General features: G+C 42.1%; 1 protein-coding gene across 13 annotated transcripts in view; it reads right to left on the bottom strand.

The window, feature by feature from the left end:
* Positions 1–1,805: 1,805 nt before the first annotated feature.
* Positions 1,806–26,637, bottom strand: part of ssrp1a (structure specific recognition protein 1a) — an 82,729-nt gene continuing 57,897 nt past the window's right edge. For 4 of the 13 annotated variants that reach the window (XM_035424634.1, XM_035424621.1, XM_035424624.1 and 1 more), the window contains 7 exons: positions 14,066–14,198; positions 13,235–13,280; positions 12,192–12,321; positions 11,486–11,653; positions 6,333–6,448; positions 5,923–6,103; positions 1,806–2,509 (listed from right to left, as the gene is read on the bottom strand). In XM_035424634.1, the coding sequence (XP_035280525.1) occupies positions 2,447–2,509; positions 5,923–6,103; positions 6,333–6,448; positions 11,486–11,653; positions 12,192–12,321; positions 13,235–13,280; positions 14,066–14,198 (837 nt within the window). In that variant the 3' untranslated portion in view covers positions 1,806–2,446. The remainder of the gene's footprint in view (positions 2,510–5,922; positions 6,104–6,332; positions 6,449–11,485; positions 11,654–12,191; positions 12,322–13,234; positions 13,281–14,065; positions 14,199–26,637) is intronic. The other 9 variants (XM_035424628.1, XM_035424631.1, XM_035424630.1 and 6 more) reach the window with 7 other exon arrangements.

The following is a 26,637-nucleotide window of genomic DNA, read 5'->3' as shown; positions in this document are numbered from 1 at the left end:
AGAGGATATATAAAACAGTTTCAATTTGTATATTGGCCTGTTATATCCCGTTTGTTTAGTCCTGGGACTAAATGTTCTGGGTACTTTGGGTGGAAACGTGGCTTATGTAACCCCCCTCCCCCTTTCAGCAGCTGATAAGACATTGAGCATTAGTGCAGCTGCTTTGTTCAGGAAAGAACCTTCCCTTCTGTGGAATCAATGCGTTTTGTTTTACAGAATTGTATAGGGCTTTTCCAATTTCAATTAACAAGGCCCTTCAATGACAAAATTTGAACCCTGCCTACTGTTTATCATAACACCATGAGCGCATACAGTTGAGGCAAAAATTTTACATACACCTAGGCTGAAGACATTTGCCTAATCGTAGCGGGACTTTAGACCGCGGTGGAAACGCAGACAACTATGGGCTGAAGGAACCTTTTAGTTCCTTGAAAAGTAGTTCCGGGTACTTTGGGTGGAAACGTGGCTTAAGAGAACAGGGCCTGGTCTCAGCTCAGCTGACAGTGGCTCAGAAAGAATGCCGATCTTGCTTCTTGAGGCAAAGTTGTTCAACTGAAGGAGTAGGACCTACTGGTTTTAATTGTAGGATTTTCCATTAACAATAGCCAAAGATATGCTCTTTGAAAACCTGCATATTTGCTAAGGTGCCCCATAATGGCTGACCGATCCCAAATTTTACAAGTCATTGGCTGATGGTGGCCATTTTTTAAGCTAACTTTTGGTCATTCAAAACACTGGTGTGGGCTTTCAGAGATGCAGCGTGAAACAGTTGAAGATTCATACACATAAAAAAAATTATTTTCTTATGGCGCCATCTATTAGCAGAGGCCCCAAAATTCTTCCTCAGAATCACGTGCATGGCCAAACCTATCCACACACAGCTATACCTACAACATTATCCCAAATGGAAATCCAAAAAGGAAGAGGGCAGCTAAAGGGTGCAGGGAGCCATGGTAGTCTGTGCGACTACATTAATACATGAATGTAAAAATCACAAAACAGAGCTAATGCAGTTTGTGGATGGCAACACCTGCCAGAGCACCTGACTGCAGCTAAAGTAAAGGAGCCCCAATCTGGCCTGCCCAGCAGCCACTCTACTCGGGACAGCCGGGACGCAGGGGCATTTATGATGTTTGTTTATGATAAATACGAGGTGCATTAGGCCTGTGTTTAGGGTCCCGGGAGATCTCAACCACATACTTTCCTCCTTCTGCACAGCAAAACCCAAAACCACACTCTGTCCCTCTACTTTAGTCAGAAAACCCACAGCACCTCCATTTGTCTTAGCGCAGAACCACAGGCTGCAATCACACACATCATCCTCATTGTCCACGGTACTCGGCGCCGCTACTGGAGAGCGGGGGCAGTGCGGTGGTAAGAGCACATTAACGCAGGGGTGGTACGCTCTGTAAGAAGTGCATCGGCACATCCGCAGAGGGACCGGAAATAATTAAGGAACTACAGTCCATCTGCAAGACAGCAGGCCTCTCCAAAGCCATACAAATGGAGGAGAGGCAGAGAATGCATCACTTATTTTCTTTACTGAATCCCCAATCTTTTCTATTTTTATGAGTTGTTATGCATTTAATTCAGGTTAGGTAACATTGTGAGAGGGTGTAACAGCTGTGTGCAGCCTCTGATGTACAAACAGCCTCAGACGTACAAGCCCAGTTGCTTAACCCTCGCCCTAACCTGTCCCCAGAATGGGAGCCCAGGTTTGCGGGTTCAGGTCCAGGAAAGCTGAGTGTGTTCGAGTAACTTTCAGTTAGTGTAAGAAACAAATACAGATGGATACAAGAGGGTGAGGAAGAGACAAATCTTTTTTTTTTATTCTTACAAAAAGACAATTTTATTATTTTGATCTGAGCACAAAATGAAACAAAAGTGCTATGCCAACAGTTTGCTTCACTTCTATTTTCCGAGGTTAAAAAAAATGGTTTAAAGCAAGATTGAGACTGATCTGGGGACTATATTTCTATGTTTACCATAATTTCTCAAGTAAGTGAAAAGCAGACAGTGGGGAACACTACAAGTCCCACAATACAAACATAACCCACAAGGTGGTAGGAATATAGCCCACACGTCTGTACCCCAGATAAATTCACAACAACAATTCAGTGAATGGTTAGGATGCTATTCTCCGGTATTTTAAATAACCATATCTAGAATGGAGAGGTAAAATGGTGGTCGCAAAAAAATAAACACCAATGTTCACAGGAATACTGGAAAAAAACACACTGTTGGCAACTTAGAGAGAAAAAAATATTGATGTCTGTTCCGTTGAGTAACAAAAAGGTATTTACAGAAAGTAGAGTTGGTCAATGTAAAGAGCCTGTGTATGTGTGTTTGTGTGCGAATGAATGACCGAGGATTCTCCAGTTCCCAATGCACCCGTCAATTGGTGGGCGTGCAGTGGCATCACTACTTTGATGGTAACCACAAAAATTCAGTCTGACCCTGACTCCTCAGAGCTTGGGGATGTGCTGGCAATCTCCTCTTCATCTGAACCCTAGGGAATTGGGAGATAAAGGGAAAGGGAGGGAGAAAGGGATGTTGGGAAGACAGAGTAAAAAGTGAAAAGGAAGAGTTAATGGTCACTCAGGGTTTTTGTTGGTGACCACATGAAGCGCTGTCCTCAATTAGCCCATTGTCCTCCATAGCCGTCTTTACACTGCTATACCGGTTAAGAATGCCAGATCAAAGCCGGGAAATTTTTTTACAAAGACCAATTAAAACTGATGTTTGTTTACCGCCTTTTACCCGATATTTGCTCTTTACACTGCTCAGAAGAACCGGCACTGATTCCATACTTATCTTATAGAATACATACAGGCTAGGCTATATGTGTCCACTTCATTTTTATTTCTGAGGTAAATGGGGGCCAAGCAGCGAAGCTGCGTAGGCACCCATTGTGTTTCTACCTTTTCTTATTATGCATCATTATCTTTTTCTTCTGGCTAGGGTGTCTATGGCAGCCCCTAAAACCGTATGGTAAAAAGTTTTGAAATTTGGCACGCTGATTAGGGACAGTCCCATGATTCTTTTCACGAAGATTCATGTCTCCACCTCAAGCGCTCTAGCGCCACTACATGCATGTAAGTTTTGAGCCGTATGCCCGATTAAAAAAAAAAAAAAGAGCTAGCGTTGGATTCCTTGGATCAAGCAAAGTTCAACGACATCAAAATTCATTGCACGTAAACATAAGGTAAGCACGTAAACATAAGGTAATTCCCGTGTGGAATAAAAGGAACCACGACTGTTCAACAGATTAACCTTGTACAATCAGCTATATTCCCATGCAGACAATAACATGCATATAACGTTTTTACTTTCATCGGTATTGACGCACACCGCATATACTAAAACCCTTGGGAATTGTCCGTTCTGTTCAAGAACTTAGTGAGCACCATAATTCATTGGACAGATTGAAAAATGACACATTTTATTGTTATTTTGGTTCTGTACTCTAGCACTGAGTTTGAAAGGATACAATGACAATGAGGTTGAAGTGCAGACTGTCTGCTTTAATTTGAGGGTATTTTCATCCATATCGGATGAACCTTTTAGAAATGACAGCACCTTTTGTACATGGTCCCCCCATTTTAAGGTACTACGTGATTGCGTTTGTATGTATGAGGGTTGGAGAGTTAGCTGCGAATCCTGTGCGTGCACTCACAGAACGCGACATGCTATCTGGTTAAATGCGGTGAAAAGTGTTTGTGGACAGAGTATGTGCTACGTATGAGTGTAGCCACGGCTGGTGACAGAGCTCTCTGTCAGAGTCATTTTATACAAACTGAAACCTGGCTAGTCTTCAAAGGGTTGCTGGGCATGGGGCAGCTTTCAACACTGAGCTTCGGGACAATAAGTCAGCAGTTGGAGACCAAGAGTGCGAATAGTGTACCTCCAAGGCAGATTCAAAATTCCACCCAGAGCACCTTCAAAAATAATAAAGGAAACATAACAAAGTAAATAAAAATAAGTGTTGATGGAAGGACTTGTAGTCCAGCTTAGAACACTCTACCTAACTAGAGTCACTATATGGCGAACAGAGGGCAAAACGAGAGTCAAGGTTGAGAATGAGTGAATTGTCAAGCAGAAAATCCAATCAACAACAAACCTGAAGGGCTACATGAAATCAAACAAAATGAGTTAAAACGCAAAGTCAAACAAGGTAATCACTGTCCACAAAACAGTTCAAGTTCTGAGAGCTAGCCTCCAGCGGTAAATGGCGAATGGCGGCTTTTTCAAATCGAGTAACCAGAAATGGAAACAACGAATCTGATGACAGAGCAGAAGAACAAAACAAACACGTCTGGTGTGCTACTGTAGGTGGTACTAACTGTTGAGGAGACGTGCTCAGAGGCACTGATGTTCCAGGAATGGAGAAATAACGTTTAGTTAATACTACCAGGAATGGAGAAATGACATTTAGTTAATGCTACCAGTCAAAGGAACTTGTCAGCTTCCCACCAGTTGAGGGCATTTGTGTCTAATGACAGAGAAATGTCTCCCTTATGTAAAATCTAATTTCCAGTATGAGGTTATTCATTGAAATGGCTTATTGGAATTTAAAAGTTTAATAAATTAGTCGATCAACATTCTTATTCACGATTAACAGTTGATCGATTAACTGTTTAACATCCGTAACACATGTATACTATACTGGAATTGAACTATACACACTACTATACACATACTACACTGGGACTCTACAGTACACACTGTACTACAAACAAACTATACTGGAACTCTACTATACACACTACTACACACACATACTGGGAATCTACAATGCACACTACTTTACACAGAGACTCTACCATACATATATGACTATACAACACACAGACGATATTGGGACTCTACAAACTGTACTATACACATTACAATTCTGGGACTGTAGTATACACACTGCACAATAGACATGCTGTTCCCAAAGGTTGAGAATTTATTTGTGGTGGTCGATGTGAATGTGTTTGGGGGGGGGGGGGGGTCAATTTTTCGAGTCTGGCCACAAAGAGAATGAACAGAATGTAAAATAAACCCAAACTAAAACAATTTTTGCAGTAATGGTCTCAGAAAAATCTTTATGCTATCAGAATGATTTGAAGAATAATATAATCACATACAAATTCTAAACATAAGTTAAGGTCTTTAACGTCATTGGTGGTGATATCCAAAATGCTCTCATTTCTAAACACTATGATTTTCATCAATTTCAATTAAAGTAGGCAGGCCTAACTGTAAATTGTTTGTTACTATAACAGCTGGGTGAACGCAGACACTAATCCAAATGCTGATAACTTTGCAGTCTCGGTTCTGACAGAGGACACATGCAAAGCAACAGCTAAATTTGGGAAAACTTAAAAATATTTAGTTATCTGGCACAGGTATGTTCGCGCAATTGTCTTCCTAATTATGTTTGCATTCAGGGACTGTCCTCCCTGCTCTGCTCTACATACGCCAGCTACAACAGGAAGAGGGGATGGCCAGCTCATGCAGCAAAACAAGAGTCAGCTGTTTGTCACTTCAACATTTAAAAGAAAAATAACAAATACGAAAGTATAGTGTGTTGCTTGTACAAATAAGCAACTAGGTACCGAAAAATCTTTTTGGGCGGGGAGAAATCTGTTTGGGACCGTGGAAATAAATACATTTTATGGGAAACACTGACTATACATACTAATGGTGATGCCTTTTAGCCTATGATGACAAGACTCCAATTGGCATCAAATTCTAATTAAACAACTGAAAATCAAGCCAATACCTCATACACAATTCAGACACACAACTAAAATAACAGTATTATCAGTACAAGACTCCGATAACCAATGAAACATAATAAACTGTTTGCATACACTACACACATACACACTATATTAACATGAACTTTATGGGTGGGACGGTTAACTGGGTTACCTTGGCTTTGCTGGTGTTGCCGCGAGCAGAGGCTGATGAGCTCTCAGAGTCGGAGATGAACTCGCGGCTCTTGAAGCTGTCATTTCCCCCGGCCCTCTCCCTCTCCTTCTCCCGCTCTGCTCCACGTCCCCCTCCTTTCTTCTTCTTCTCATCACTCTTTCCCCTTTTCTTCTTTGTCTCTCTGAAACAAGGGTTCGAGGGAGGGACAAGGATGAAATTAATTAGGAGAACCTCCCCAACCTCAGTGCTGCCTCAACCTTGCAACCAAATCATCACTCAGGTGAAATAATGATTGATGAAACACTGACTGACAAAATAAAGGCTGAGGATTGTAACAGATAAAGTACTAATTGTGCAGTATAAGTGCTTAAACAGAGGCAGAGCCCTGCCATGTCTTTGCAGGGTCATACTTTTTGGCAGAGGCCGAGGATCCGCCTCCACTCTCTCTATACTCCTTCATGGCTTCTTCATAATGCCTCTTTGCCTCTTCCGCCTTCTGCTCCCACTCCTGCCAGGGGACACAAAACTACACTAATTACCCCACAAACACACATTAATACACAGGAAAACCCCAGTTACCCCCCCCCCCCAAACTGACATTAATACACTGGAAACAGACATTCACTAGAAAATCGTTACATTACAGACGCACATTAATATACTGGAAAAATTGACGAGACGAAAATGGAGTTGTTTGGACACAGGAACGTGGCTTTCATCAGGTGAAAGAAAGGAGAAGCATTCACAACCCCCAGAACACCATCCCCACGGTCAAGCGTGGTGGTGGGAATGTAATGCGTTGGGGGTGTTTTTCAGCCAATGGGCCAGGCAAACTTGCCAAGTAAATGGTATCATGTGAAAAGAGGACTACATTAAGATTCTGGAGGAAAACATCAGGCAGTCTGCAGAACAACTTGGCCTTGGGCAGCACTGGATCTTCCAACAAGACAATGATCCGAAACATACAGCCAAAGAAGTCAAGAAATGGTTAACAGAAAACAATATCAACGTTTTGGAGTGGCCCAGCCAGAGTCCAGACCTGAATCCCATCGAGAATCTGTGGAGGGAACTAAAGACCAGAGTGATGGCAAGGAAGCCTTCCAACCTCAAGGACCTGGAGATCTTCGCAAAAGAGGAGTGGTCCAAAATCCCAGTGGAGACGTGCAAAAAGCTTGTTGGCAATTATAAGAACCGTTTGACTGATTACTGAGAAAGGGTATAAATAATTTTGGACATGGTATTCTTTGTAAAAATGTAAAAAAACAGAAATAGGTAACATTTTTCATTAATATCTCTAACGCAATGTCTTACCGTTTTTTGTCACCACCTTGTGTCTTTTCCAGTCAGAAGAAACTTATTTGTCAAATAAAAATTCACTATAACTCAAAATTTGGCATGGGTATGAATAATTTTGTGCTTAGTTGTATTTCACACTAATGTAAGCGTTTGTTGGTAGCTTAGTAGTTTTGTTACAGTATGACGTGAAAGTTGGAACATTGCCAAAACATGGTGGATTGTTGAATATTGTTTTCATGTCGTCTCATCCCCATACAAGAAAACATTACATACTGTAGAGTACAGAAATACATACGAGAATTAATTACACATTTAGGTACTATACCACATTGTGTGACAATGTTTTTGCATTATTTTTTTTTATCTGATATTAATGTTTCATCTTAAACCTTCATAAGGGGCTCATTCATATGCTTTATAATGGACAAAAAGCCTTTTATTCATTTTTGTGGAGATTTCGGATGTGTTTCTGGACCCCTAGATATCGTAGACCCCTGTACTGATGGCAAGATAGTAATTCCCAATTGAAAATGATGCATAAGCGAGTTTCTTGAGTCAAAACAGTTGATTTCTAGTAAAATAGATTATTATATTGTGATTTACAGCAATACACAATTTTTACATTTTGGATAGATTTGGAGACAACAGGGTACACTGCTTACTTTTTGCTTCATAGATTTAGTAGAATTTATGCAGGATTTAATCATAATCAGCGTTTTGTGCAGGTGAAGAGACGGGACTTCACTGCTGCATCTCTCTCCCCTCCCTCTATTTCCTCTGAATTTGTGCCCTTATGTCTTGTAAAAATGATTAAATCCTGCATTAACTTTTCAAATGGTAATTTTCAGACAAGGTTAAATATAGGCCTACATTTCGTAAAAATTATTAAACTACTAACGCTTACATTACAGTGTGAAATATCTACATTATATAATACCACTAACCTATTTAAAGACACTCCATTTCAAAAATAACGTAGGATATATAACCGAAATATTTTGAACAGTAACACTTGCATAGCAATGATGAAATTTTACCTGTGTTCAGTAGATGGAGACAGAGAACATATCAATGATAGTGTTCTATTCGCTTGTTTTTTCTTTTTGCTCCAAAAAACTTTCAGCTAGGTCTATCAGCAAACATATGGCTTAGCTATGCCCAGAACAGGGTTCATACACTTTTTCACCAATGATTTTCAATTACTTTTCCATGACTTCTCCACAACCTTTAACTGAATTTCCATGACCAAAACAAATGACTTTATCTCAGCGGGACGATTTAAAATTATTTATTGTAACACTAAGTAAAATTAGGTCTGCATCTGAAACATATGGTGCCTCTCTAAAACAAATAAACACCAGACAGACACACTTAGATACATTCTTTCATATTTTAATTTGAATAGTTTAACATTTTCGTCAATGTCTCAAACAGGGCTCGAAATTGCGACCATTTTGGTCGCATATGCTCCCAAAATTTAATCTGTGCGACTTCGAAATATAATTGGGAGCATTTGTGCGAGTGCAAATAATTGTTCTGGGGCAACCTTTTTTTTTTCTTTTTTCAGTCGAACGTCTCTTTCTCTGTACATTCGCTAGTTAGTGCACTCAGTATGTGCCTTGTGAGCTGACGGCGACCCTTCTAATCAATCGTGAGCTTGACATTCTTACCTTTAATGCTGATTTTAAATAGGTTAATATTAGCCTTCAATCACTCCCTTTTGCAGCACTCCACTGTCACGCGACACAGAGAGCTAATGCGTTTACTTGTTACCTGAAGACAAAAGTTTATGTTCAGTTTATTAGCGTTATCGAAAGCTGAAAAGTTGAAGCGAACAATTACGGCATTTTTTTTTTTTTGAAACATTAACGTAGCGTTTTGTGTAGCGACCCGGTTGAAACGGCTAATTTCTCCGATGCAGTTTACTGGCGGTTGATTTAATTAGCGGTATTAATGTGACGAGAAGCGCTTTGTCGTTTGAATGCATAACACGCAATTCCTTGATGAGTCGACACATTTTAGGCGTGACAGTTTAACTGTTACTTGTAACCCGTACTGTTATTGTCATTTTTTATTAATAAAAAATCTATTGCATATATTGTTGGTGCTCATTACATTTTGGTGGGTGATCCTAACTTTTTGAAATTGGTAGCACCAGTGCTACCAAGTAAAAAAAGTTAATTTCGAGCCCTGATATATTATTGAAGCTGCACACTTCCCTGGCATATTGTTGGCACAGTAGGGCCTACGTTTACTAACTGCTACATTAGCAGAAGCGTGCCTGTTGGGCGTGCCTGTAAACAGACTGAGCCAGACCGAATTAACTTCTCACACCACCAAAATACCGCGAAGGTTACGTGCCAATTTACGTTTTATTACTTTACATACTATTTTTATGATTGGATTAATTAGCCATTGTATTTGATGCAACTGTAGCTATATTTCCATTACTTTTCCAAAACTTTTCAAAAAATATTATTTTCCATAACTTTTCCAGGGCCTGGAAATTGCATTTTCAATTTCAATTACTTTTCCAGGTTTTTCATGACCGTACGAACCCTGCCAGAAGTCCTCAATAATAATAGTATTTTCCAAGAAATTACGAAATATCGTTGACAACGTTTTCGTCAGGTTCAGCGTCTGCTACCACAGTGAATGTGTAAGTGAATGCGATGATGAGAAAACTTTCGGTTACTCTGACCTATAAAACGCTGTTCCAAAAGCAAAATTAGACATTTTATACATCGTTAGAAAGCTAATACTCTCACCTACTGAATAAATGAATTGTCAATCAAGCCAGACTGTACTAAAAACGGAAACAACACTGTAAACACGTGTGGTATTACGCACAGCTATTTTGCAAGGTACCCAGGCGTCACAAATGCATGTATATTTCACAAACAGATTGTCAAAGACAATATATGACCACTCAGTCTCAAAAGGGACATCTCTACTTGTAAAACCAATGGAAAGGTTGTATATTTATTCAATATTTATTCCCAGATATTGACTGTAGAATGACATGATACCCATTCTTCTTATTGTAAAACTTGACTTCACTCCCTTTTGTTACGTCACTTCCGGGTTTGGCGTTTTAAATTTTTTTTTTTTTTTTTTTTTTTTTTAAAGATGCGGTAAGTAAAATTCTCTCACAAAAACGACTCCAGAAGACACGGTAGTGTATATATAAGTATAGTTTTTTATGAAAATCTACATCATTTTCCTACACATTGACTCACTGGGCTCTCCAACCTGCAATATTCCCTTTAATAACGACTCTTGGAGACTCAATGGGGGAAAATTGCCCAACATGGCAACCCTGGTCTCTACTAGAGCGCTGACTGGATAGTTGAAAATGCCTTGAACGATTGGCTCTCCATACCGGAAGCGTAAAAACAGTGCCAAAAGTCTGTCTATAGCTTTCTTTTTGTAAACTGGGCGTTGCATGTAGAGGGAGTGTCGCACGTAAAAAACTGTTTTGCATTCATACTTTTTCTGTTCACAAATGTTAATAAACCACTTCAGATCACAAAACACATGTAGATTTTAATTTACAGACGTGACCCTCCCCCCTCACGAAAATCTACATCCACAAACACAACGTTTTTTTACAGGTTCAACTTGCAGAGTACAAACACGAACCATGAGTTGCAAGCATAAGTCATTGCTTACAAGTACAAAATACTTTTGGCATTAATTTGAGCCCATACCCATCACCCTCAGATTTTTCACACTTGTGGCAAGGAGTTTACGATGCAGGACATTTTTCTGTTTTACCTATGAAATCTCTCAGTATTTCATTCCAAACTAAAAAAACTTAATCTTTGCATTTTCAACAAGATAACTGCATTTGTGGCACTTTATTTCTACCAAAATTATAAATATAAACGAATCCAACTGTTAGTATTGTAAATGGTACAAATGTTTTTCTTCATTTAAGCCATCTTTCAAGTCTCAGTGATGCTTGTACCTGGAGTTATAAAGCTTTAAATAGGGCACCCCCTAAATGGGCAAGAATTCGAAAAACCCTTTTACTGCACAAACCATTAACACACAAAAAAAGCCTAAATTACCACACACATATAAATTGCAATCAATGCAACTGGATGCTTAAGTGTGTTCTTATCAAGACCTCCCTAAGAAAATATCTCCTGTAAACCAGTGATCAAGCTCTCCCTCAAGTATTTTTACTCAAAGAAAGAAAGACGCAGGGAGATCAAGAATGATGGGATGGAAGAGGAAAGGAAAACACAAGATGACTTCTCACCTCTTTCTTATCCTTGCTTAGCTGTTTCCACATCTCGCCAGCCTTCTTGGAAATCTCAGTGACGGAGATTCCGGGGTGCTCGGCCTTGATGTGCTCACGGCTGGAGTTGAGCCACAGCATGTAGGCACTCATTGGCCTCTTGGGGGCGCCAGCGTCCTTCGCTTTCTTCTATGAGACATAAAAATGAGTGTATCCCTGGATCTATGGCCCTCCCCAAAACAGCATCTCTCTGCACACCCACGATCTACACCCCTCTACAATGTGTGTACAATAGAGCCTCTACATAGTGTGTATAGTGCAGCCCCACTATAGTGTGTATACTATACTAGAGGTCCCAGTAGTGTGTGTGTATAGCACAGTCCCTGTATAATGTGTATAGTAGAGTACCTGTATAGTGTGTATAGTAGTCCCTGTATAGTGTGTATATAGTAGAGCCCCATTACAGTATGTGTGTAGCACAGTCCCTGCATAATGTGTATAGTAGAGTCCCTGTATAGTGTGTATATAGTAGAGCCCCCCTAGTGTGTATATAGCAGAGCCCCAGCATAGGGTGTGTATAGTACAGTCCCCTTAAAGTTGAGGGCAGACATGCATGAGGCAACTAAACTCCGAGTCAGCATTAGTTTTTAGTCAGTTTCCTCTCTCCTTTTCCTTCACTCCATCTTTGCACCTGCGTTCTCTCTCCCACTCTCACGCTCATGCTCACTCTCACTTCTTTCCTGCGCGGTTTCTTTTCCTTGCGTTCAGTGATTCTGGGTTTCTTGGCGGATTTCTTCTTGCCGCCATCATCGCTGTCATCTGCACTGCTGTCGCTCGCCGAGGCATTGCTGTCATACCTGTGAGGGGTGGGGACAGATCCCAGAGCTCAGTGTTACCAAGGAAACAGAGCTTGAGTCTCTGGGGTTAACAACTACACAGAGTAGTCTGGAGCTAAGGGTCAGTTCTATTTAAATATAAATTCAGGAAAACAAAGAAATTATTGCGAAGTCTTCACAGAACGGTTTGAATTGTTTCCAAATTCATTTCCTGAATTGATTCAGGGATAAGACAGCTGCAATGTCAACCTTGGTAAAAACAAAGTTCCCCCAATCAGAGTATGTTGGCAACAACATTATAACCACCAATCACTGTCAGACTCAGTAGTTACTCAAGTACTCAGTGATTGCAGGAGGTCCTCTCCATTTCTTGCAATTATGGATTGTAGTTACGGCTGTCTAATCCCTATTTTACTCGCCTGGATTAACAGAATTAAAGATGAATAGCACTAAAAGCCTGGTACGAAGCAGACACAGGGATAGAGGCTGTGTACAGCTGTAGAGTGCTGTCTGATCTGACAGCCAGTCTCTCCTCTTATATTCTAATTGCTCTAATGCTTTAAAACACCTTGTAAAACAGCTCATAAAACAGCTATTTTAAAGGGTAGTTTAGTGTACCTTAATATTTAACCTCTGAAGAAATGGCCAAAATGTAATTACATTTCAGTTATATTATATTTCAATTATATTTTCATAAATCTAGAGAGAGCAGGATAGAGAGGAAAAGAGAAAGGAGGACAGAGAGGAGAGGGAGGGAGAGGGAGAAAGAAAATAGGGCCATTCATTTAGCTCTGACAGTAATATCAGGGTGTGGGGGGGTGCGCATGTAAAGAAACGGTCTGCAAAGAAAGTTAAGAGAACTGAAAATGGAATGGACATGGGGGAAAGAAGAACAGGGGAAGGGCCAAAGGAGATGGACAAGTTTTTCACTCACTCCTCTGCGATATCCTCATCCTCCTCTTCTGGGTTGAATGACTCATCTGAAGGGGAGAGACAGGGTAAAAAAAAAACAATCAAGCAGTATTCTGTGAGAACTTGATCTGTCCTGTCTGCCCACCAACCCCCCCGCGAGGAACACCAGCAGGCTACACCACTTTTTGAAACCCTATCATGGGGGTTCCCCAAAAATGACCACTCTGTAAACTGCGGACCCCACATCTTTGCCATCTTCATACAGAGACCTCTGCAGGCTGCAGCCGAGACTATTCATCACACCAAACCATCATAGCATGTCTGGAACGTGATGTTATTACCACTGCAAAAATGCAGTGTACAAAAATGTACAGGATAATATTTTGGGTAGAGTGAGCTGTATAGCACTATAAAGATATTCTTGGTTGTGTAGTCCGAGCCTAGCATTAGGTATCTTCATTTCATCGCTCTCTAGCGACCTCCACTAGTTGGTCAGGGACCTGTGGACTGCACGCTAATAGCTGCATATGAAATGTCTTCCTCAAACTCCACTGTATGAGATCACATGTTGGCAACACCACATGTTTTGAAGGAGAAACGCATAGGTCTCAATTTTCTCGAATCAGCAGCGAGGGTTCGTACTTCAATGTGGCGCCTATGAATAGCAATTGGATTTTCCAAGTTAGGACGGGAATTGGATATACTCAGTCCCACATTGGGCACCAAATTTATAGAAAAGAAAGGGGATGAAACCCCCCCCCCCCCCCCACTTCACACACACCCCCCTAGGACTCATTGGTGGACCGCCTGGGGGGGTCACCCAGAGCCCAGATTCAGAAGCCCCGCCCCTCACCGCTCTCTCCCTCAGAGTCATCGCTGTCGTTAGCCTCTTCTCGGATCTTCCCCTCCTGTTTCATCCTCTCCAGGTAGGCATCGTGCTGGTCCTCGTCGGAGTCACTGTACATGTTCTCGTTCCCCTTCATGCCCTACAGAGGACAGAGACAAACAGGTCAGAGGTCATGGAGAGGTCAGTCACTAGATGGGAAAGTTCTTTCACCTTAGGTGATAAATACATCCCGAGAAATTTGTGTCACATGCAGGTAAAAATTCAAGTTAAATAAAGTAAATCAGTTGCTGCAATCTATGCTTTGATCCTGATTTTTTAATTTGTGAAAATATTTATGTTGTATGCATTTAGCTTGGCTGCACAGTTGTGGCATCATTGGGCTGCTTTCTCTGCGCAGATGGAGCAGGAAGAGCATAGGCAGTGGAGTGCCATCAGCAAGGCCTCAGGCATTAAGTGCACCTCCCACAATGCAACTCTCACAACACACCGCCCACATAGTCATTACTGTGAACCTCAAACCGGGAGGGGGGTGGGTGTCATTGGACCTTTACCCAACCCCCTACACATTCAAACAATATGCTCTATGCACACAAACAACCAACACATTTGGGTACACAGCCTCGCTTACTTCTGGTCAAAGCTGAAGCTAGTGAAGTTAAGGGAAGGGAGATGGCAGAGACACCCGTTTTCACTCACCCAAATTAACTGAAAATGATGTTTAACCCGATTTACAACAAAAAGTAAATTATAAAAGGGCTTTAAATTCTATGAGTCGTCAAACCTGTGTGATTACGAAGGTAGCTAAATGTGTTTTAACATTAATTGGCTATACCCCAGAAGAATGAGAGCACCTATTATCGATCAGGGCTGCGGGCTAGAAGGCAAAATATAAACATTTGCTACTGTATATAAAAATAGGCAAACTATTGGTAGCACTCTGTAACCTACCTTGTCATGTAGAAAACATGTATCCGTTATCCTCCGGGGGCTATTCTTTCTGTGCCAGCAAATATGTTGGAAGTTGCCCAGCGCATTGCCAGAGGCGTGTACCACCGGTAGCAATTAATGTAACTTTACTGAGATCATATTTTAGAAGTGCCCCGCCTTTGTATATGAAAGGTATGAAAAAGGTGTGAGAAAGGCATTTCATCATTGCGACTAAGTAATGTTCATGTCCCAAGTCTGAAAGTTGACAAAATGTATTTGTATGTGATTTTTGTTCATTTATACAGTTTAATGTGTGTATTTCTGCAAAACTTGCAATTTAATAGGTAACAGCATTCAGTCCTCTGGAATAAATAATAAATATGAAATAACTATGTTAGCGTTTGAGGTGGCTTGCTAGAAATTCGTTCAACAGGTCAATGGAATCTTGGCTCTTGAACTTAATTCTGTGTGTTTGCAGTTTGCGTTTGCATACACCTGTCATCCCGCTGTACAGATGGGCTTGATGTGAGAGAAGTTATTGTAAGTAAAGCGAGCAACTTTCTTCCCAAACTCCGCCAGTAGAACAATCCCATTTTGAATGGGGAAAAGCCTCTCTCAAAGTTGGCAGCCCTGTAATGATTTAGGTTACTACTTAGTAAGCCGGGTGATTAGTAAAAAAAGCTACAATGTTGCCTCTCATTGTAGCTCTGTTACGTTAGTAATCTTCACGTCTCACATAAATCCAAATTTTTTAAAGCTATTCATCTCTCGGAAGGAGAATAAAACTACTGAAGAAGTTGAACCTTCAGTTGTGCATTGCGGGATGCAGCAATGATTACTATTATCGACTATGAGTGCAGTGTATATGTGGAAAGGTCTGCAAAAACCCATGCGGCCTGAAGATCCACCAGGCCAAGATGAGATGCTAAAGGGGAGAACAAGTGGTGCAACGCTCAGGAGCAATACCTGGTGAGACACAGGCCTGGAGTCACCCCACAGTGCCCGGAACCTTCAAGTTCCACGGGCTCCACCTCCAAGCGCAGAGTCAGAACATCATCGGGTCAAGTGGCCAACAGCCAACAAGGAGAGAGAGTTTGATGAGGATGTAGATGGGGTCCTTGCAGACCGATGGCTCAAGTCTGAGGCATCAATCATCATCAGCATTGCAGCCGAAAGGTTTGGTACTAAGGAGCAACGTGCAGCCAAAAACCCTGGTGGGCCAAACTGATGGGAGATGAGGATCAGCCAGCTTAGGCAGGAACTGAGATCTCTAAGGCAGCAGTACAAGGAACGAGGGAGGAAGACAGGGCCGCATTAGCAGAGTTCTGGAACATCATCAGGAGCAAACTTATTACTCCATGCAGAGCAGAGCGGCACAGAAGAAGGGGCAGAGAGAGGGCCAGGAAGCGTGCAGCCTTAATTGCAAACCTTTTTGGCTTCACCAGGCAATTGCTTGGGCAAAAACAAAGCGGCCACCTCACGTGCTCTAAAGAGGAGGTTGACCAGCACTTCAACAGCTCCTACAGTGTCAGAGCTCGGGAGTAGGACCTAGCGAACTGCAGAGCCTTGATAACACCACCAGATCCCACCTATGAGTGCAACATCAAGGAACCTACCCTGAAGGAAGTTCAGGAAGTTCTCATAGCTGCCAGAACAAGCTCTGCCCCTGGCCCAAGTAGAGTGCCATACAAGGTCTACAAGAGGTGCCCCAGGCTCTTACACCAGCTATGCAGGATCCTCAGGGTGATCTGGAGGAAGGGGAAGGTAGCACAGCAGTGGAGATTTGCAGAAGGTGTCTGGATTTCAAAGGAGGAGAACTAAAGTAACATCGAGCAGTTCAGAACTCTCACTCCTCAGCACTGAAAGCAAGATATTCTTTAGTATCGTTGCTCGATGCATGACAGAGTACCTCCTGAAGTACTCCTACATCATCACCTCAGTGCAGAAGGGGTGGAGTCCCAAATGTGCCAGGATGCATTGAGCACGCAGGGGTTGTCACCCCGCTCATTGGAGGCACAAGAAGGTAGAGGAGACCTGGCTGTTCTGTGGCTGGACCTTGCCAATGTTTATAGCTCCATATCACACAAGCTGATGGAAGTACCGTGGGTCCGGCACCATGTTCCAGGCAAGATCAGGCACCTTATTCTGGACTATTACAACTGCTTCAGTCTGAGAGTCATCTCTGGAAGTACAACATCAGCATGGCACCAGTTGGAGAAGGGGATAATCACTGGATGTACCATTTCAGCGATCCTGTTTGCCTTAGCTATGAACATGCTGGTTAAGTCAGAAGTGGAGTGTAGAGGCCCCCTGACCAAGTCTGGTGTCCAACAGCTCCCCATCAGAGCCTTCATGGATGACCTTGTGAAAAGGATCCCCCGTTCCTTTTCGGGAGCCTATGAGTCCCCAAGAGCGTGAATAGCTCGCACATGTGTTAACTGTGTTTAGCATAGCAGAGTGTTCAGTCATACCCATAAATAATTTGCTCACATTCCCGTTTATTCCAACCGAACATCTCCACTGTTTAAATAATGCGGTACCCATTATTTTACATGGTTCATTTTATATTCCATCTGTGTTTCTGTCATATGCCTTCCTATATTTCAGTACAAACATTCATTTTACTCACAGTTCAATCACAAACACCTCCACTTCCACATTCAGCTGTCGGCTGGGTTACAAGGGGGCGTGCGCATCATTCACGTGGCTATTTATCAGTTGAGTGGAAGAGGTAATTTAAAGGGAGGGTGTGGATATTTTGAGACATGACGCATTTTGATTTAATATGATTGATTATGTATGTCCAAGGATGAACTTCAAAGGAATAACCATAGTATTGTTAAAATGACTCAAATTGGTGTAATTTGTAACTGTTATTGCATGTATTACTTTTTTCCATTGTAGCTATGTAAATTGGAATACCCTGGGGAATGGTTTAGCCCAATTATGGGAAATATATATAATGGGGCCAGTTTCTTTCAGTGGGGTTCTTCTTTTCGTTGGGTGAACAGCTTGCTGTGAGGCTGGGTAATGTTATCATGCTAAAGCTATCTGCTAATTACTAATGACTAATTCTACCTGTTACTAAGGCCCTTTTATTGTTTCCCGGGAATGTACAGTACCTTGCTTAAGATGTATGTTTTGTTTTTGTTTTAATTGGTGATTTTTGGGAAGCACTGTAAATAAATCAGTACTTCGGCATCTGACTTCTGGAGTGACGCTGTCTCTGTTCACCACCAACCAGTACCGCCTGGTCACACTCATTCTGTTATACAAGTGAGTCCCGCTAGCGTGGCCTCACAGACCTGACGGTGACAACTACATCAGTGCCTGGTTGCAGATGGATCCTTCAAGGCCTTAAGGAACACATCCCCTGGGCGTGGACGTGCTTCAAGCCAGTGAAGTCCAAGTCACTGGTTGCGAAGCGAGGGAAGATAACATACAAGCTCTGCTTCTCCCTAGGAAGTATCCAGGTCCCATCTGTCACCGAGAAGCCAGTCAATAGCATAGGCAAGGTCTTTGACTGCACCCTGAAGGACACTACATCACTCCAAACAACCAGCAAGGAGTTGGAGTCATGGCTGATGGCAGTGGACAAATCAGGGCTGCCAGGGAAGTTCAAGGCCTGGATATACCAGCACGCAGTCCTTGCAAGTCTATGAGGTAGTAGTCGACCGATTAATCAGGCCGATATCTGGCATTTTGAGATAATCGGCATTGGCCGATGCCTGCGCTCACAAGGCCGAAAAACAAAAAATATCTGCAGACACATCTCCAGGCAGCCTTGTCAGTGTGGCTGCTGTGGAATGATGTTAGCACTCCCCCTTGTGTCAATTTCGCCATTCTATGGGCAGACGTATGCTTTGGAATAGTGGGAAACGTGCCAATGCTGGATGTACCTGAGAGAAAAAGGTAAGACTTAAATTCCTAGCTTTCAAAGCTCAATATATTTAACTGGCCAATCTTAATAACATATACAATGTTTACGGTCTGTATAATTAGATTGGTTCCGGTCTTTTAGTGAGAAAATGCACATAACTTTAGTTGGGAATTGTAACAGTAACGTTAGCAAGCTTTCAACGAGCTAAACTAGCTTACAGGGCTCGAAAAACTATTGTATGGCATCCCCAGCCCCCACTCCTACTCCCGACGAGCCATAAAAAATTTATCAGATTTGTCATTTGGGACAGTAAGCAAGTGTAACGGTGAAGCCTTTTATTGTTGGTGAGCCTGTGGTCTTCTGTTGTTAAGCACGTTACATAAACATTATTTTCTTCATCAATGGCGCTCGCGCATATACATGATCATGCCAGTGAAAAGTTTGCTAGCAGTAGAGTAACACTAATAGCCAGCTGAGGCAGAGGATGAAGACAGGATTGATGAACCTCTCCTCTCATCTCAAGTCAACAATCTGCTATCGTAAGCGATTGCTTTGATAGTTATAAGATACCCAACGTTAGTTACGGTCGGTTGCATCTGCTAATTGGGCTAGAGCCTTGATTCAACTAGTGGGCTTACGTTAACAGGAGTCCGAAATCTAACGGTAATGTTATCAACTTGCCAACAACTTTTTGGGGAACGAATGGGCTTCTAGCTAACATAACATTTCTGCACTTGTGTGCGTGTCTCTCTCCCTCTGCGTGTGTGTGTGTTTGTCTGTGCTTCAATACACCAAGCTAACTTGGCACAGTGTTTAATGAGAGATAGCAGTGGATTCGCGGGACAGAATCTACGCTCTATAACACTGTTGTCACCTCTAGTCACTTGGTAGATGATATGAGTAGGCTGTGCAATGAGAGTGAACAAAGTTATTTTTTTAATGTGTTTGATTGCTTAGATTGGCTATTGGGCTTGTAACCGAGTCTGTCAACAAACATAAACAAACATACAAAAATATGCTTTGGGACAGTTTTGGGAAGGTGGTGAAAAAGTTTAGAGCCCTGTACTATAACTCTCATGCACCCTGCTATAAACGTTTGCCTAAATTTCCTCAGTCACCATCGTCTTTTCTAAATGTTAACACGTTTCTCCCATCCTAAATGACAGCAAATCTAATCTAAAACAGTTACTGGCTAGCGTTTAATGTATAGAATAATGCAGTTACATGACGTCGCTTCTGACATACTGTAACCCCGCTCTCCCTTAAATACCAGTGACGTTCTGAAATCTACAGCATAACCCAATGTTTTTTTCTATTTCATTAATTAATAAAAATTCCATCTAAAACAACATGTTACTGGCTAAAATAACCATGTATATTAGATTGTAATGTGCATGGAATAATGGAATTAATTAATTAATCTACTTAAGCAGAGACAATGCAGACAATAACATTAATGTTAAATAAATGTTCATTTAACTTCAGCAATTTTGTGTCTCATTTGTTATTATTATTAGTGTATTTTATCAGATGCAAAAAAAAAAAAACCAACAACATGATATCGGTATTATATAGGCTATCGGCCATCGGCCGCCCTGCTCTCTACATATCGGCATCGGCCATTGAAAAACCCATATCGGTCGACCACTACTATGAGGTCCCACTGATGACTGTCGAGGGCTTCGAAAGGAAAGTCAGCTAATTCGCAGATGGTTGAGCCTGCCACGAAGCCTGAGCAGCACCGCCTTGTACGGACATAAGAACAAGCTACGGCTCCCATTCAGCAGCCTGACTAAGGAGTTCATGGTGACCCGTGCAAGACAGGTGCTGCAATACAGAAACTACACCGACACCAGAGTCTCCACAGCCGGCATTCAAGTGAGGACTGGGAGGAAGTGGAGAGGGCGCGAGAGGCAGTTGAACATGTGGAGTCACAGCTGCGGCATAGCGTGCTGGTAGGATCAATGGCCTCTGGGCATGCAAGGCTTGGTAGCATCCCAAGACCTCGCTACGACAAGGTCCAAGGCAAAGAGAGGCATCACTTGGTCCAGGAGGAGGTGTGAGCAGGGGTGGAGGAAGTTAGCTCCAGTGGGATGGTGGGCATGTGGCAGCAGGGCACATGGACCAGATGGGAGCAAGTGACAGAGCGGAAAATCTCTTGGGTGGAGTTTTGGAAGGCTGAGCCACTCAAGTTCCTGATCCAGTCGGTCTATGACGTTCTCCCCAGCCCAGCTAACCTCTACTGCTGGGGTATGGTTGAGACACCAGCATGCCCACTGTGTCAGAGAAGAGGATCACTCAAACACATCCTCAGCTGTTGCCCGAAGGCCCTGGGAGAGGGGCGCTATCGCTGGCGTCATGACCAGGTCCTGAAGGTGACAGCAGATACCATCTGCACTGGGATCAGCAAAGCCAAGCAACACCGCCCAGAAAAACAGGCCATGGTGTTTGTTAAGGCAAGGGAGAAGCCCCAGGCTCAGCCAAGAGTGCGGGGTGGACTCCTTGTCACAGCAAGGGACTAGCAGATGAAGGTTGATCAGGGGAAGCAGCTCAAGTTCCCAGACACCATCGCAGTGACCACGCTCAGGCCAGACATGGTCCTGATGTCTCAGATATCAAGACAGGTGGTTCTGCTGGAGCTGACTGTTCCCTGGGAACTGGATGGAGGAGGTCTATGAGAGGAAGAGGGCCTGGTTAGCGAGTGCCGAAGGCAGGGATGGAGGGCACAATGTGTTCCTATAGAGGTGGGCTGCAGAGGCTTCGCAGGTCTGTCTCTCCACAGGGCACTCAAGCTCCTCCTTGGCATTACAGGACTGCACAGCAGGAAAGCCATCAAGACCACTGAGGCGGCAGAGAGGGCGTCAAGATGGCTGTGGATCAAGGGGGGATCCATGGACAACACATGTCACATGGACACAAGCTAGGGCCTGATCAACCCTGGCTGGGTTGCCTGGGTGAGTGTGTATGATTGTTGAAAGACCTGAAACACCCCATGACCCCACGTTACATCACTGACGATGTGTCCAAGTGAATCGCAAGATGTGTGAAATGACTAGTATTTATGTTCTCCCTTTTATTTGGAACTTGAAAGGTTTTGAAAAGGCCATTTTCAGATTTGTCCTAATTAACTGAATTAATAAATTATACATTTTCTTTAATTTTATACATTTAGCTATTTTTTGAATTAGTATGTCTGATTAAAAAATGTGACATTTTCCTGCCATGTTTCTGTGAATAGACCACCCAGTAACCAGAAGTAAACAAGCCTGTTTTCCACTTTTGTGACATCACAACATGCATAGAGCCTATTAAATCTAAATAAAAAATTATAATTATGAATATAAAATTAGTTAATCACAACAGGAGCCATTACATTGCATTAAACACACCTGTGCCTCCAGCATTCAGCTACTTTAGTTAAAATTTTTAAAAAGACATACACGTAAACACTGCAATCAGGAGTGTTAACCACTATCATTACTGTTAATGCAGAGCACAGAGCACATACACTCATACGCGCACGCACACACACAGGGTCTCAGTAAAGCCACCAGGCCACACAGCAATCAATGCCTCAAATCACACCCCTCCACCCTGCCGATTCTCTCCTCATTACACCAAACCCACCCCTTTCACTCTGTGTGTGTGTGTGGGGTCCATATTTTTGGAAATTGAGGTCTGCCTGAGTTCCACTTGAGAAAATGTTGGGTTGAGGGGAAGGGGTATGGTTGGGGGAGGTGGGGGGTGGGTGGCAGGTTTGTGAAACGCTGTGCTATACCTTCTGGAATTCAGTACATCTCAGCTGGGGGGGAAAGGTGAGGTCTAAACCAAATCCAGGCTGGTATGAGCAAGAACAAATCCAGGCTGGTATGAGCAAGACTGAACCAGCCTGTTCCGGGTGTAAGTTCAGGTGGACACCTGCTCACAACTGAGCCAGGAAGACAGTTTAGAGCCAATGACCCAGTGTTTCCCATACAAATAGATTTCCTACGGCCTAAGAAGATTTTCTGGTATTTAGTTGCTTAATTGTACAAGCAACACACTATACTTTTGTATTTGTTTTTTTTTTTCTTTTAAATGCCAAAATGACATACAACCGATTCATATGGCATGGTGACATACACAACCATTTCCTTATGTGGGCTTGCCCGAACCCCCTCCCTCTCGTAGTCGCGGTATGTACAGCACAGGAGAGATGGCTAACATAATTACAAAGACAGCTGTGCAACCATATCTGTGCCAGGTAACTAAATATTTAAAAGTTAAAATATGTAAAATTGACAGAAAGACTGCAAAGTTATAAACATCTGAATTAATGCCAACAAGCATTCAAGGCTCCAGAGTGCGACCATTTTGGTCGCACATGCGATCAAAAATCTGTCAAGTGCGACTAAACATTTTCATTGGTTGCACCGGTGCGCCTGACATTTAGCAGGTCTGTCTCTGTGTGTTTGTGTGTGTAGTGTTATTTTTTTCCCACCCGCATTCTGTGAAGACCCGCCCCTACTCTGCCTCTGATTGGCTCTGACCGAGATATTCTTCTTCGCTGAATGCGGGTGGGGAAAAAAAAAAAAGGAATGTGTGTATTAGTGATGCGCGGATCGCAGTTAAATCCGTGGTGGTGATTGAGCCTATTATTATATTCATTTATATTATTATTATTATAATTTATGATTAAAGAACTGGGTGTCTGTGGCGACATTCCCAGGAAAAAATCACAAGCGGTGCATAGATAGTGACGCATTTTCCATCACCCATCAGTGGTTGGTTCGCCAGAGAGGGTAGGCGGAGCTAACGCAACAGGCTTGCTCTTCAACTCATTTGTGTGTGAGCGGCGTACTGTTTTTTCCGGTGTCTGCTACCGTTAAAGGTGGGGGGGGTTATGGAACCCTAATAAGTTTTTGTGTAACATGAGGTCATATTATTTGTTGATGTAGATTTCGTATTACATTTGATGACAATGTAACGTTACTAAATTACATAGCTATTTGCACAGCTAACGCAAGCTACCGGACCATGTCAATAAAGGCAACATTAGTTTAGACAACGTTGCGCACAGTATCCATCTCTCATATCAGGTAACGTTGCGTTAGCTAGCTAGCTAATGTAATTAACACAATCTAATGTCAGCTAACAATTAGAAAAAATGGTACCGACCTCGCAAACAGTCTCTCGAATGCAATGCTACCTTGTTGCAACGTTGCAGTGTAGCTAACTAAAGGCCAGTTCAGATCAATGATTCGCAACGAGACTAGATGCAACCTGCAAAATTCCAAGACGTCTGATTGTAAACGTTCTAAAACTGCACTTGGCGATTTGACAAGGTGGGTCTTTTGAGACCCTAGGCAACGGCTTCAGAGGCTCTGCAACTAACCAGTTCACACCGCTGCAATTTTCTCTGCAACATTCTAAAACCGTTTTGTCTCGTTGCGAATCATTGATCTTAACTGGCCTTAACGTTACCGTTATTTACATTGCCATCAAGTTCATCAATATATAAGCCGGGGTATAGGTGGAGCAGAGCTGGGTCTGATTTCTGTGTAAAGATGTCAAGCCGGAGAAAACTAAATAAAAGAATACGGCAGTATGGATTAGCGTTGTTATTATTTTATTACGCTTCCTCATATGTTCCTTCAGCCTTGATGCCCTTTTTTGATGAAATCTCCTTTGTTTTTGTTTTATTCTTCTTATTCTGATTGCTAATTTAACACCCAGCTCAGCTTTATTCTCAAACAGTTTAGCTAGCAAAACCAGAAACAAGGCAGTTGTTTCAAAAATATCACACAACAATCATTCACGATGATGATGCACGAGATACGTAATTGCACGAGCCACAGCGAATCCTGCGAATTCTTCTCTGCAGTGTAAAGATGTTCATACCGAGCAAAAGGTGGATAAAGAACGTTTGTGGAAATTGATCATCACTAATTCTACCCCAGGTCTGCTACAGCATTTTAACCCGGCTCGGCAGTGTAAAGACAGCTTAAGTTAGCCTAATGTTAGACAATGAATGAGTATGTACATAACGTTACTTTTATAACAACCATTTTTCAGTAAATAGTAAGTGTAATAGTCGGCGTGGCCCAGGTGCCAACTCATTGACGTCACACAGGCGACACTGTTTGGATCCGGTTGGATCTATGGGAAGTGAGGTCCAAAAACACACCTGCAATTACCGCTTCTCGCCATTGGTACCGCCAAAGAGAACGAAACTGAAATCTTCGAGATTGTAACTTTAATGAGGAAAATATTAATTACACTCTCTAAAATGTGAACATATTTTAAGCTCCATTTTTCCTCAGGCACGAATTAGCAGACTAGACTCTCATTGCGCCAATTAAGCAGCAATGGAGGCAAAAAAGATCCAAGAGAAAATTAAAAAAGGAGAATTTAAAAAAAAAAAAGGAAGGGCAGAAAAGTTCTGTGTGGGAGCGATTTAGTAAAATAACCATGACGAGTCAAGTGCTGGGTATGTCATATGCAACAGCTGCGAAATAATGAGAAATAACGGTAAAGTGTGACCGGGTATTAGGGCCACATTTTGAGAATAAGGTCGTAATATTACGAGAATAACGTTGTAATATTACGAGAATAACGTTGTAATATTACGAGAATAACGTCGTCATTTTAGGCTACGTGGGGAAATATCAGAAGAGCAGCCTGCCGCCTGCGTTAAAATGAGGAACGTGGAGCATCTTGTGAAGTTATACTTTAGTATAGGTTTCACAAATAACGAGATACTTAATCTTTTAGCACATCAGCACCACATTATCATAAGTATCAGGACTTTGAAAAGATTGTGCAAGAAACTTTTCTATTCCGAAAAAAGAACCACATGGACTTGGAGGAAATTGCAGGCTCAGGCTGCCATTAGACTGTCTCGCCCGTTCTGTTGGTTGCTGGTAATTTATTTTCCTAAAAATTGTTTTTTTCCTCGAAATTTAACGATTTTATTCACGAAATGATTTTTTCTCGTAACATTACGACTATTCTCGTAATATGACTTTTTTTCTTGAAATATTATGACTTTATATTATTCTCATTAAATTATGACTTTATTCTCGTGATATTACGACCTTATTCTCAAAATCTCTGATTTTTCTCCCTCAATGTGGCCCTAATACTCCGTTGTAGGGGTCTAAATTGGAGAAAATAATTCGTTCGGTTGGGTGGCGGGTGGATGATGTGATTCGGATGACGTCAGAGCCAATCCGTGCATCACTAGAGTGTATGTGTGAAACCGCGCCCTGTACTCCTCCGGGAGCAGCGCACACTTTTGTTTGAGTTATTTGAGCTCGTCAAGCACTTTAAACATCAGCACTTTTTAAGTTTATTTTTTAAACAATTGAGGTTATTGCAATTTATTGTTTGTACTGTGATTTAAATAAAGAAAAAACATTTATCTGCACCTTTATTCCTGTTTACAATCATTTACACAATGTGTTAAGAAATTACCAATGTGTATGGGAACTGACAAAAAAGGTAACGCTTAAAATGTATTATTGCAGCGCCAAAAGGCACGGTGAAAAAGTTTGGGTGCACCTAAATTATGTGCTGGTGCACCCAAATGAAAAAGTTAGGCGCACCAGTGCAACCAATGTAAAAAGTTAGTCTGGAGCCCTGGCATTTAGCAAGAATCAACTTTCACACCACTAATAATTAGCTTAGACAGCTAATGAAAATGTTTACTTCTCACTTTTGACAGAGATGAGTATAGAATAATCCTCCTTTAAAAAAAAAGGCTAGAGGAGGAGGGAGGAACTGCACCACA

The sequence above is a fragment of the Anguilla anguilla genome, chromosome 7 (assembly GCF_013347855.1).
Source record: "Anguilla anguilla isolate fAngAng1 chromosome 7, fAngAng1.pri, whole genome shotgun sequence".
Classification (NCBI taxonomy): domain Eukaryota; kingdom Metazoa; phylum Chordata; class Actinopteri; order Anguilliformes; family Anguillidae; genus Anguilla; species Anguilla anguilla.
Note: the sequence above shows the minus strand (reverse complement) of the source record. Positions and strands in the feature narration are given on the sequence as shown.